This window comes from Acanthochromis polyacanthus, chromosome 14 (genome assembly GCF_021347895.1).
Source record: "Acanthochromis polyacanthus isolate Apoly-LR-REF ecotype Palm Island chromosome 14, KAUST_Apoly_ChrSc, whole genome shotgun sequence".
Taxonomy (NCBI): domain Eukaryota; kingdom Metazoa; phylum Chordata; class Actinopteri; family Pomacentridae; genus Acanthochromis; species Acanthochromis polyacanthus.
Window position 1 is genome coordinate 9,158,339 of NC_067126.1, and position 13,267 is coordinate 9,171,605.

The 13,267-nt window shown below is 38.4% G+C and overlaps 1 protein-coding gene and 1 non-coding gene across 4 annotated transcripts in view; both read right to left on the bottom strand.

The window, feature by feature from the left end:
* Positions 1 to 13,267, bottom strand: part of ndp (norrin cystine knot growth factor NDP) — a 40,699-nt gene that overhangs the window by 12,733 nt on the left and 14,699 nt on the right. For all 3 annotated transcript variants that reach the window (XM_022201512.2, XM_022201510.2, XM_022201511.2), the window contains one exon: positions 1,810 to 2,194. In XM_022201512.2, the coding sequence (XP_022057204.1) occupies positions 1,810 to 2,016 (207 nt within the window). In that variant the 5' untranslated portion in view covers positions 2,017 to 2,194. The remainder of the gene's footprint in view (positions 1 to 1,809; positions 2,195 to 13,267) is intronic.
* trnal-aag (transfer RNA leucine (anticodon AAG)) lies at positions 12,724 to 12,805 on the bottom strand. The gene has a single exon. It is a non-coding gene; the product is annotated as a tRNA-Leu (tRNA).

Genomic DNA, 13,267 nt, shown 5'->3' on the forward strand with positions numbered 1-13,267 from the left:
CTCGCCGCAGCAGAGCTGTGGTTTGGACACCTGCTGTTTGCACTCAGAGTTGGAATATTAAAAAAAGACCAAAGAACCCATCGCTCACGCTACCAGAACAACTGCACAACAGAGGAGAAACCCAGGAAACCGATGGTACCTTTCCACAACAGCATTCACGTGTCATCTTTAAATGAAGCAGTTTCCTTTAAGTTGTCTGAGTAATCATTACTCAATCCACACTTTTCTTTTTCTTTATTCTGTCCTGTAGCCGCTGGCAGAAGCAGGAGTCAGCAGCCAACTTCAGCCAAAACCGAGTCCTGGCTGAGGTGCAGAATATGTCTGCAGCGTGGCCCATGTCCAGCAACACACACACACTAACACACACACACACACACACCGGAGAAACAAAGCGTGACTCATTTAGTCGAGTGGATGACGGAGCGACGGAGTTTGAAGGAGACAACAGTGACGCTGCTCTTATTGAAATCCTTTAAGAAGTTGTTTGGATGACGTTAGAATTTTGGCTCTCGCTACATTTGATCAATCACAAAGGAAATAAATTAAGATGTCCATGCTTAGTACCTCTCGCCTTCTGGGAAAGATAATTAATTGTGCCGATGTATAAGCACCAAAGTTCACTTATTGTTATTGTTCGGGAGTATTCTTATTATAGATTCGCCCGACACGATTTTCAGCACTTAACCTTGGAACCCTGTAGCTCTGGCAGATTTTACAGTAGAAACTTCACTTAAAGTTTAAGCGAGTCACAAGGCTTTCAGCGTTATTACTCTAAATCCATGTTTTGATATCTTTTAAGGTTTTGATGCAGTCACTGTTTCAGTTTGATGTATTTTTCCAAAAACTAGAATTTTTCTTCAGCTCGAGTCACTAAATTATGATCAGATTTTTTTTTAAGTGCAGTTAACCTTGTTTCCTTCTCACAACTTTTACTCTACAGAAACAATTTATGTGTAAAAACCTTGGCTTTTTTGTCCTCTTTTGCCCAGTGTGACTCTCTTTTCCTCCATGTTTCAGAATGTAGATTATCTTGTGCGGTTTCTATTCAGTCTGAAGTTGTGCAGCAGTTTTGGTCAACGTTTGTTGCGTTTAAATGATGCAAATAAACTGACCAGTAGAAAAAGAGATAAAGGTGCGACATACACTACGGTTAAAAGTGTGAGGCCACCCAGACAATTTCATGTTTTCCATGAAAACTCACATTTTTATTCATGTGCTAACTTAATTGCACAAAGGTTTCTAGTCAGCATCATTAGCTAACACAATGTAGCATTAGAACACAGGAGTGATGGCTGCTGGAAATGTTCCTCTGTACCCCTATGGAGATATTCCATTAAAAATCAGCTGTTTCCAGCTAGAATAGTCATTTACCACACTAACAATGTCTAGACTGGATTTCTGATTAATTTAATGTTATCTTCATTGGACAAAAATGCTTTTCTTCAAAGATAAGGACATTTTGTGACCCCAAACTTTTGCTGCTATACCACTAGTTTGGATTTTGTGAAGGAGTCACTCTCGTGTGTCATCACTCCCTGTCCGATCAGTGGCCTGCACTCTGTAGACATCACATTATCGGCTCAACTCAGTTCGCTTAGAATCCTGGCACAGTAGGTACTAAAATAGTACCTGGTACCAGGTACTATTTCCTAATGGAAAACCTCACAAACCGAGTACAGTCAAGTCGAGAAGTTGTCAGTGGAAAAGCGTCATAACTGTTGTTCAGTGTTGGAGGATTCTTTTGGCTGTTGCTCTGAGGTTTTCTTGATACAACTTCTACATTCTTGCAGTGCATATTCGTGCCTTTACCTTGGAGTTGCATTTATAAATGGGGTGCGTGATGGTCTCCACAAAGTGGTGCCTCATGCAGCGCTCCGGATCGGCGTCCCCCAGGTGAGGATGTCCCTTATCGCTGGCCTTGTTGCTGCTGACTGACTGGACCAGACCCAGCAGGGGGCAGCACATCAGGACCAGCAGGAGGCCGGAGTTGGGGCCCGCGGAGATGGAGGGTTTCATGATGGGGCCACCCTGAAGCTCTCGATCCTCGGCAGATGTCCAAGACGTTGCGTTACAGGGTCTCAGAGACGAGGAAGATCTTTAACTCTCGTTGGTTCCTGCTAGTACAGCGGAGGTTCGGGGTCGGAGGTTGTTTCCTCAGGCCACGCCATCCCCCACAGTCTGGATCCACCACAGTCTGCAAGAGGAAGACGAGGAATCAGGGACAAAACAAGAAGAGAAGCAAAACTGTGTGTGTTCGTATTATGCTTAGTCAATTGTACATCTAGGAGAGCTACTGGAACGTGTTGAAGCTATGTCCAGACAGCTCCTCTGTAAGTTTTTCAGTGATTGACTGCTCACTTTGTCTCCGTTATTTTTCGGTCAAACCCACACACATGTAGACACATAAGTCCTGGTGCTTTTATTACAGAGCAGAAACTTAAGCCGAGTGCAAACAGCCTGCAGCCGGACCCTTTCCTCTCCCCAGGAATGACTTTTTCATTAAAACAAATCGCTCTCCCAACAAGCCCTCTCATGACTGCAAACCCTCCGCCAGTCCCGCAGCATATTTTCACATGTATTTACATATTTTTTTCCTCCGCAGTTTTTATAGCGCTCCCGACAATAGGGTTTGTGTTGAGAGGTGCTGGCCGAGGCAGTGCTGCTAAAAAAGGCTAAATGTGTTGTGAATTAAGGGAAGGTGTGCGTACACGTGGGGTCAGAGAGTGAGATTTAAAAATGATTTTACTGTTAACCAGGTCTGTGCTTAAATACGAGTCGATTACTGGATCACTTTATAGCAGCTTCTCATTAATTCTCACTTAGTTTGCGTGTATAATTCTCTCTAATTACATACTTTAACTTGATTTATATCCGTGTGCTAAAAGCTTACGGTGAAGCTACAGAGGTTACACAAGTAGCCTCCTCAAAAAGAGCAAATAACATAGCAAGACCCAAACTAGCAATTTATTAAAGTTATTTGCACCTTTAAACTTCAAAAAAAGTGCAAACTGGAGTCTAAGAAGCATCTGTATTGTGCAATCTAAAGAAATAATTAAAGCTACAAGAAACATTATTGTCATTTGTCGATTATTTTCTTGATTTACTAAAGAAAAATCATGAAAAATGTCCATGAGTGTTTCCCAAAGACCACAACGATGTCTTTAAATTGAAAATATATTCAGTTTGTTGCCATAAAATAGGAAAGAAATCAGAAAATATTCAAATATAAGAATCTGCAATCAGAGGATTTGGCCTTTTCCCTTTAAAAAACACTCAAACTGATCGTCACTAGTCCCAGCAGTGGGTGATTCTTTTACTTTTTGACATGAAAATTAATTAATTGTTGAAGCTGTAGAAATAAAATGTCAGATAAGCTGTAGTAGAATTTACAGAATGCTAAATACTGTAACCCATCGACTAGTCTTTTGTAAATGTAGGTGCGACTTTCTTGTTGGCTGTTTTAAGTGCAGATGTGGGGAAATATGTGTTTTACACAGTTCTGAACAGGAAATATCTGTAGCTGATATGTTTGTGTGGTCTGTTGTGATGCTGCTGCACAGAGTTTTGTAGTTCTATCCAGGTTACATCAAGCATCACACACAAAGGTATTCCTGATTAATCTAGAATAAAAAGTCAGTAAGTATCAATTATCATCTAAGAAAGAGTTGTCAAAATTGAACAGTTTATCTGTAAAAAGAAGAAAGAGAAACAAGAAAGAATTGTCGGATTATCGACTTTCCAACAGTCCTTATGTGTGACGTGCAGTTTTTCTTTACTAAATCTAAGTATTTAAATCATGAGTTTTCAGTCAAATCACTTTATCTTACATGAATGAATCAATTGATCTAACCATATTCTTTTAAAAACACTAAATTCAGTGTAGTTTTCACGTCTATAGTGACTCAGCTGAAAACAACAAAAACTTTTAGGTTGAACTGCAGGCAGTGTTTCCTCAGAGCGGAGAGGAGACGAGTATAGAAACTAACAATGTGACTAATAAGAGTGGTCTAACGCCACAAAAAATCCAAATTGAGTTTTATTTCATTTCTGTAATATTTTCTGATCTAGATTTTAGTGGCAAAGTGGTCTAACCCACAATTCAAATATACTGTTACTGTGGCACTTTGAATGTTAGACCATTCTTGAAAACACAAAACTTCGAACCTTTTTTATTCAAAAACTACAGAAAGTTGGTTCGACCACTCTGCTTTACAAATCTTTCAAATTATCTATAGCGTGGACAGCCATCATGTTTTTACAGTATTGTAGATAAAATGTGTGTTTATTTTGTGTTTTTGCAATTTTTGTTAAATAAATTATAAAAAAGTCAATTTTGTTTTTTACTCCACCAAGGAGGCGAAGACTCGGCAGAGTTGTGAGAGGATTGACGTACGTTTGTCTGTCTGTCTGTTAGCAACGCTACTCAAAAATAGATTAATAGATTTGGATGAAATTTTCCGGGAAGGTTAGAAACGACAAAAGGACCACCTGATTAGATTTTGATGCGACTTACAGTCTGGATCCACGGATTTTTTAAAGATTTCTGTATCGCTGCAACATATCCACAAGGCATAACCATGACAACAAGTGAACACTACCTCAGCTACCTGCTGACGATCACATGACTGCGATCCTACTACAAATCCACCGTTGCAGACCACAAATTTTTGGAAATCATACAAAAACTGAGCAGTCTTGGCGGAGTACTGCACTCTTGGAGTGCTTTATTTGTTTGTAACTGTGTCAAACTCTGCAAAAGACATTTCTGAGTTCTCTCTACTTCTAGTCATGGTTGTTCTGTTTCCATAGAGGTGCAGGACTTTATACTGCTGTAAAAAAAAAAGAGCCCACAGTGAGAAAAAAATGTGACAGGAGCAAAAAAAACAAAAAAACAACCCAAAAGCTGTTTGCATTTCAGAGGGTTAATTTATGTTTTGGGTATATATGTGCATTGACTTAACAGTGGTCACATTAAACGACACATTTGGCACAATCAAAGCAGAGGAAACCATTAAGCAAAAACAAATAAACACACACAATTCGGCTTTTATCATAGCTCCTGAATAGCATCCATCATCGCTGCCACACGACTCTGCACTGATTTCCTCGTCTGAACTGAAGTCAAGCAGTCGGACCTCCTCCTCCACCTCCTCCACCTTCTCCTCCTCCTCCTCCCTCCTCTCAGCCCGGCTGTTTTTCCTGCTAAAGGGAATCATTTAGCCTTAACATTCCTCCTGAGAGAAATAGAAGTATCATTTGGCCTGTTAAAATAAATACTCCCTGAGATGTTTCGCTGGAACATGTGCTGCAGGGTTTACACAGCGGGCCGAGCCCTGATCCGTGCAGCCAGCGACCCATCAGCACCTCCAGCACTGCCAGCCGTACCTGGCCCAGCATCACAACCACCACTGTTATCCCCACCGCCACCGCCGTATCACTAACAGCATCGTTAGCGGGTTCGTCCACAGCCTGAACACGCTCGAGTCTTTTAGGACGACATGAAATCAATACTGGATCCACCAAGCAGACGGGTCACACGGATCAAATCAAGATTCACGGCTGCAGTCATTTACAAGCTACTTGTTTACACAGATTAGCCTGTGAGTCCCTGCTAACCCTCGTGTCATCCTGTGGGTCAAAATTGACCCATTTTAAAGTTTGAAAATGTGGAAAAATACATATATTCACATGGAAACTTCTGATGTCCACATTTTCAACATTTTTTGGAAATCTATGCACAGTTTTTGGTGGAAAAAAAGAAATATTAAAAATGTTTCTTATGAACATTCACAAAAAAATCAACCAAAATCCAGCGAAATTCTCTGGATTTTGGTAGATTTGTTTGTGAATGTTCTCAAAGAAAATATTAGAAGTTTTACTGATATATTATATGTAATCACTTTAGACATTTTTGGGATTTTTTTGAAGATTTTTACTAATTTTTAAAAAATATTTACAAGAATTTTTTTGGAAAATTTGAGGGATTTTTTTAAAATATAATTTTTAAGGGAAACTTTTTAACGAAAAATTTGGGGAATTATTGGATTTTTTTGCTGAATATTTGGATTTTTTTCAGACAAGGAAACAATATTTTTGGTGTCTGTAAATGAGGACAACAGGAGGGTTAAGAGCAGCGACGTCCACATGGAGCTTCATTCTAGGAGCCTCCAGTGACAGAATAACTAGAAGCAGCCCCGAGTTTTCTGCAGCTTTATTTAACAATCTGCACCATAAAACCAAACTAATTAAAGCAAGACTTTAGTTTGTTTCCCTTGTTTTCCATAAAACAGATGAGCTGATCCCACAACACCTGCCTTCATGCTGCCATCATCACTATTTTCAGAACAGCACCAGATCCGATGACTTCATGCAGCAGGAAAGAGTTTTTGCTCATAATAATAAAGTCCTGAAAATAAAAAGAGCAGACTCCAGCATTCGCCTGCTTCTTTTGTTTTGCTTCTTACGGCTTTGTTTTCCAGCACAGCGGGTAGATGTTTTAAAGAAGAAAAAAAGACGACTCATAAAATCCACTGTTCACTACCGGCTCTGTAAAATAAAAATCTGTAAATGTAATGTGAAAACCCGGCAGCAAGGGTGCCAGAAAAATATTTTGAAAAATGGTGTAATACTGTAATGTTAACCTGTAAAAACATGACTTTTTAAGCTGTTTTAAGGACAGTAAAACTATATAACTTTGCAGTGACATATTATGACAGAACAAATTACTGTTTGCAGAAATGCAGTTTTTGATGTGGACATTTTGTACCGTTAATGCTGTTTTTTCTTAATTTTTTTCTTTTAAAAATCAGCATATAAATAAAGATAAACGAAGATAAAACTTTACGCAACCTGAAGGCAATGTTTTTAGAATAAATGCACTTCCTACGAGAAAAACAATAAGACATAAGTACAGTACATTACTGAAAATCAAAATAATGAAGCTAAAGTAGGACTAGAAGGCCTCGTTTATGTGTATCTCTGTCTAGTAAACAGGAATCATTCCCATAGAAACCTTTGTGACTTGTGATTCTCATTATAAATTTCCTCCTTTTGTTTTTTTTTTTTTCACTGATTCGATTTTTGCGTGAAGTACGTGAAACAATGTGAAACTTGGCGGGAAAAGTCAGAGACCAAACTGTGTGGCAGGAAGCTGGAAAACAAAGTAGCTACCAGGTTATTCAGCTGCTAGTGCACAACTTATCATTTAAGAAACAGTTGTATATATAAACCTGGACAGTAAAGAACTAATAAAATCCCTCCCTGAGCTGCAGTGAAACGTCCATCCATTTATAAAGAAATGTATTTGCATGTGTTAAACACCAGGGAGTGTAGTCCGCATATTTTATTTTGGACACAAAACAAAGTTGTGTTGAAAGTGTTTTGACCGATCCCTGCAACACTATTCAGTCCCGTGTGTGTTTGTGTAATAGAATGAGTTTAAAAGGTGTATTTTTTTCTAAGAAACGGTTGCTGAAATTGCTCAACTTATCTGTAAAAACATGAAAGAAAAACAAGAAAGAATTGTCGGATTATCAACTTTCCAACAGTCCTTGAACTAATCATGTGTGATTATAAAATAGCACATTAGAAAAATGTGCTATTTTAATAACGAGTTTCTGCTTTATCCTACATATCTTACTTGAGAACTTGACCAAAACAACCTATTTGCTTGAACTGATTCCACGAAAAACAAAAATTCTGTGAAATTTCAACTCTATAGTGACTCATATATGATTCATGCATTAGAACTGCGATACTGCATGAAAACACATTTTTAAGTTCTAGTCGTGGTTGTTGTGTTTCTATAGAGGTGCAGGGTTTTATATTGCAGTAAAAATGTGACAGTAGAAGAAAATCTGTCTTGATTTTAGAAGGTCAGACTGTGATCAGGTTTTTTCAGGTTTAATAAATGTCATACTTTACTGTGAATCTTCAAGCTCCTGTAGGTTTGAGTTAGCAGCTGCACAGATGAGCAGAAATCATGTACGACTGCTGCATCTTTCAAACCCAGCAAATGGATTTTTATCGAGTGAAAACACATTAAAAGAATCCAGAGTGAACCTCACACAAGAAAAACATCCTCTGTTTCTCATAAATCACAGTTTCCCCTCAGAACATGTGTTTCTGCTAAACAGGACAACAGGTCCTGGCCTTAATGTGAAGCAAAGCGGACGGAGATAATGACGGGAGTGATCAGCCGAGTAAACGCCAGGACGAGCCAAATAACACTTCATTCCACCTCAAATTTGTAATTCTGGTCGGCGGCCAGCGGAGTCCTCTCTGATTAACAATTAGCAGAGCTGGCCGGACGTTCCACCGTTTTATGATGCTCTCCTATTGATTGTCATCTGTCTGTTTAGCTCTGCAGGACATCCGTCACTACAAGGTGACTACACGTCATAATTGCCGTCTCCTCTGGCTGCTCTGAAGCTCTGAAAGCTGCTGATGTCAATACGGAGCTCTGAACGGCAGCTGGCTCCAATAATGGGGGCTTTTAGGATAATATATGGAGAATGTAACGGAGGGACTGAGTTCATTACTGAGCTGTGAGTCTGCAAAGCCAGAACTCTGGTCTGTCGGTGCTGGACGCTGAAATAAACAAGGTTGGGAGGGTCAGATCACTTATTCTGCTCAGATTTTATTACTTCGCCAAAGAACGCGGCGGAGTTACGCGACAATCGGCGTACGTTTGTTCATCTGTCTGTCTGTCTGTTAGCAACATTACTCAAATATTGACCAACGGATTAGGATGAAATTTTCAGGGAAGGTCAGAAATGACACAAGGACCAAGTGATTAGATTTTGGCAGTGATGCAGCTTATAGTCTGGATCCACAGATTTGTTAAAGATTTCTGTATCATTACAAGACAGCAGCACTTCATCACTGTAACTATGACAACAAGTGAACACTACATCAGCTGCCTGCTGACCATCACGATTGTGATTCTACTACAAATCAACCCCCGCGGACTTACCAAGACTTTTTCATCAGAAATGATACAAGGAACAATTGATTAAGTTGTGGGGGTGTTTCTGAGTCCTATCAATTCCATTCAGAGTTGTGCTTTCCTTGTTTTCTATATGATTGTTAAGCAAACATCCGAAATCCTCAAAGCAGAAAATGTGAATTAGGCCTGAATTGTTTTGTCAGAAGGTTGGCACTATGAGCTACACAGTAGTAATAAACAAGCACACAAAATAAAGTCTTGAGGAAATGGTTTTAATCATGGGAGTTATGGTTGTTCTTTCATATCAGCTGGTGTTGACTAAGTTTCATGATGTCGACGAAGACAATGAAAGAAAACAGCTGATCGGTCAATGAGTTTAATGTTTGCAAAGTTAGAACTTATTCAGAAGAGATGTTATCATCTCTCATGAACTGCATTAATTCTTTTTTCAAATACATCAAAAACTAATTCAAATGAGCATAAGCTGTAAAATGAATAAAAATATAAAAATAATCCAAACAACGGTAAAAATCTGGCAGCAACGGTCAAGTATGAAAACTGAAAATTGTAAAAAATTACAGCAAATATCTTGTAAAAGAATTGTTTGTAAAATCCAGAGTTTTGATGTGGACAGTATTTACAGTTTTGACCTTTTTTTTGTTAGGTTTTTTTAAAAAAACAAATTCTGTAAAAAAACAGTTAAAATTATATTTTTCATCTCCTTTTCTTTCTTTTAAATAAAATTAAAGTTTCCAAGAGACATGCTGTAAATGATCTAAAAATACAAATTTTGATGTGCACGTTATTTATAGTTTTGGCCGTTTTTACAGTCAACATGTAAATTAATACTTTTTCTGTGATTTTTACCAGATATAATCTGTAAATATAAGACTTTTTTCATTTTGTCAATCCTTTAAATTAATCCCTACACATCTTTTCTATAATAATATGTTTTGCTGATTTAAATACAATAAAAATTGTGTAATTCTGCAGTTAAATGTCACAAAAGAACAAATTCTATTTGTAAAAAATTCTAAAATAATGCCATTTTTTGAACCTTAAGTCAGCATTTTAATTAGTCCGTACATATTTTTCTAATAATAATAATATTTTTGCTTTTTTTGTGCATTTTTTAATGGTATAAGTACTATTTGTAAAAATACAGATTTTTGATGTGGACATTATTTACAGTTTTGGTCTTTAAAAACACAGTTATTGTAAAATAAAAATAATTTTTTCCTCTCTGATTTTACCAGTTATTATTTATAACTATTATCAAAATAACTAAGTTGTGTTTTTTTCTTTTTCTTTACACCGTAAAATGTTTTCGCAAATTGTATCAATCAAGAAATCTTTAATGTCCCCGTGGGGCAATTTTTGGTGCAGCCAGCAGCAAACAACAGACAAAACACAGTAAAATGTGATACGCAACAGTAAAAACAACAATAACAATAATAAATTAAATTCAATAGAACAAGATAAATAAAAACCAAAGGAAAGTTAAAATGACCACCGAGCGGACTGCCTTATAAAGGCGTTAAAAACCGTTCTTTGTTAAGAAGGCCAATGGCCAGTGGGACCCATGATTTTTTAAATCTAACTGTCCTACATATAGGCACTTGAAACCTGCGTCTAGAAGGAAGCACCCTGAATTCAGAAGCTAGAGGGTGGCTAGGGTCGAACCGGATGAGATTTGCCTTTTTTAAGGATCTAGTCTTATGTAGAACAGAAATGTCAGTTAGTCGAGTGCCAACGATTTTGCTGCACATTCTGACAATACCTTGGAGTCTGTTTTGGTTTTTAAGGTTGACTAAGCCAAACCAGCAGATAAAAGCAAATGTTAGGACAGACTCGATAAAACTTGAGTAAAACATATACATGAACTTAGTTTCAACCTTTATATTCCTGAGCTTCCTAAGGAAATACAAGCGCTGGTTGGCTTTCTTACACACAGCATCAACCTGATGCTCGAACGACAGCCTGTCATCAATTATCGTCCCAAGGTATCTATACTGCTGAACTAATTCCACAGTTTGACCGTTAATCGACGAAGGAACGATGAATTGTAGGACTTTCTTTAACCTTTTGAAATGCAATATTTCAACATGTGCCAAAATTGCGATGGAAAGTGAGCTACTGAACCCTGAGAGTGCACAGAAAGCAGCTGCAGCCTCCGCTCCGCTGCATCGCCGCCATCTTATTCGAATATAATGACCCTTAAACTAAAAACTGTTACGGTCTGCATCTTTCCTGGATCTATCGGTTGGAAGCAACCCCATCATCCATCAAACTGACCTTGTCTTTCTGATACAAATCCAAAAATAAATCCCCTTTCTGTTCCACTTGTTCCTCCCAAAAGCGATTACTCCTTTTCCTTCGGCTCCAGGCTCTCGTACCACTCTGCTGTGATTATGTCTGGGAGGAGTGTTGGATCCTCATGTCACCTTGGGTCCTCGCTGTTTTCAACTTACAACTATGCTGGCAGCGGAGCTTCACCAAATACAACAAGTCATTCATTGTGAATTACCCGTGAAATTTCAGCTCGATTAAAGTAAACAACTTCACTTGATGACTGCCGTAGAATAACTGCTGCTGCTGCCGAGGCCAGAATCGCAGAACGTCAAACTTTCCGTGTGATGAAGTGAAGGATTTTCTGGAGCCCGAAGTCACTTTATCTTTGATAAAATACATTCAGATACGTTTTAGTTTGACATACAGCAGGTGGTTTGGGACAGGGAGCGGGAGGTTGTGGTTTCAGGTACGATTTAGTCTCAGTTTTGTCGTCCTAAAGCCTCCACCTGGCCTTCTGTGGCAGGACTCCATGGATGGAGCTCAGTGGAATGAGAATAAATGGTTTAAGAGTCGAAAAGCACAGCTAGACTGTTGATGTGTCACAAAAAATAAAGTTATTCTGTTCAAATGAAGAAGAGAGAGTTTCTGGTCACAACAAGTAGTCCTGAGCGTCGATTTTAGCATTAGAAGGAAAGGATGGAGTGGCGGTTTGAGGGAGATTAATGCGTAGATGCCAGGGCTACAACTAACAAATACTACAACTGTTGATTATTATGTCCAATATTTTCTGAACTTTGCCTGCAGTTCAGCCGAAAACTCTCTGAATTTTTATCATGTGAATGAGCTGAGACGAGTCATGACTTTGCAGTTACAGCTGAAAGTGCATTTTTTTTTAAAACAGAGTTTGGTGCAAATAGTGCATTTTTGTTGTTTTTATATGAGACCTGCAGAACAGAGTTAAACTTGAGGGTCAAAGTTCTGCCTCCACTCATGATTTTGTAGCGCTTTCTAACTGGAAGCTTCTCTTTCTACATCTAGAAGCAACATACTATTATTTTAATAGCAGATTACTTGTGAAATATGTTGATCAGTGTTTCCCAAAGTTCCAGATGTCTTATTTTATCTTTAATGCAAAAATATTCAGTTCACTGTCGCAGAGGGGGAAAAAATAACATTCAGAAAGCTGGAATCAAAGAATTAGGTTGTTTCTTTCCTTTCAAAAATTACCCAATTGATTTATCGATTGTCAAATAAGTGCCAGCTAATTTAATACTTGACAAAGTAATCAGTTAGTCGCTGTAGTTCTAGTACTTATACTAATAAAGACTGACACCCTTGACTAACAGAGTTTTACAAAAAAGGCAGCAAAATATTGAGATGTAAATGTTTTTTGGCACATGTCCACATCAAGTGACATGAGTTTCTTTTGCCTCACACATAAAGAAAAGGGCAAATTCAAAATCAGGGGCAATTATGTAAAGTAATGGTAGCAGTGGGATTTGAACCCACGCCCCCATAGAGACTGGAGCCTTAATCCAGCGCCTTAGACCACTCGGCCATGCTACCACAAAAGTCTGTATTAGAGCTGCATGCATTGGACTTGATAGAACAAAATGGTTTGGTAGGGGTAGAAACCAAAACTACCTGGTTAGGGTGTGCACATGAGACACGCATGTCAGCATTAAGTGTATTATAGATTTGCTGTAGTACCTGGTTGTTCCACCAGGTGGAGAATTTTATTGTTTAGTGAGGTAGAGTTACATGTGTGGTTGCTGAGTGCCCTGTCACAAAGCACACCTCCCTGCTGTTGTGTTGATGAACTCTACATTGTCAAGCAGTATAAAGGTGTTTTAGCTACTTAGCTAGCAGGGGCTCATACTTAGCAAGGGTTTTCATGTCAGGGACGGCTGGTATAAATGTGCTAACAGGACTAAGCCCTCCCAGGCCAACACAAAAAAGATTAGAAAATTATTTTTTAAATAACTTACAACAGATTGTTTTAAGTTTAGGTGAAACCAAAGGTAGCAA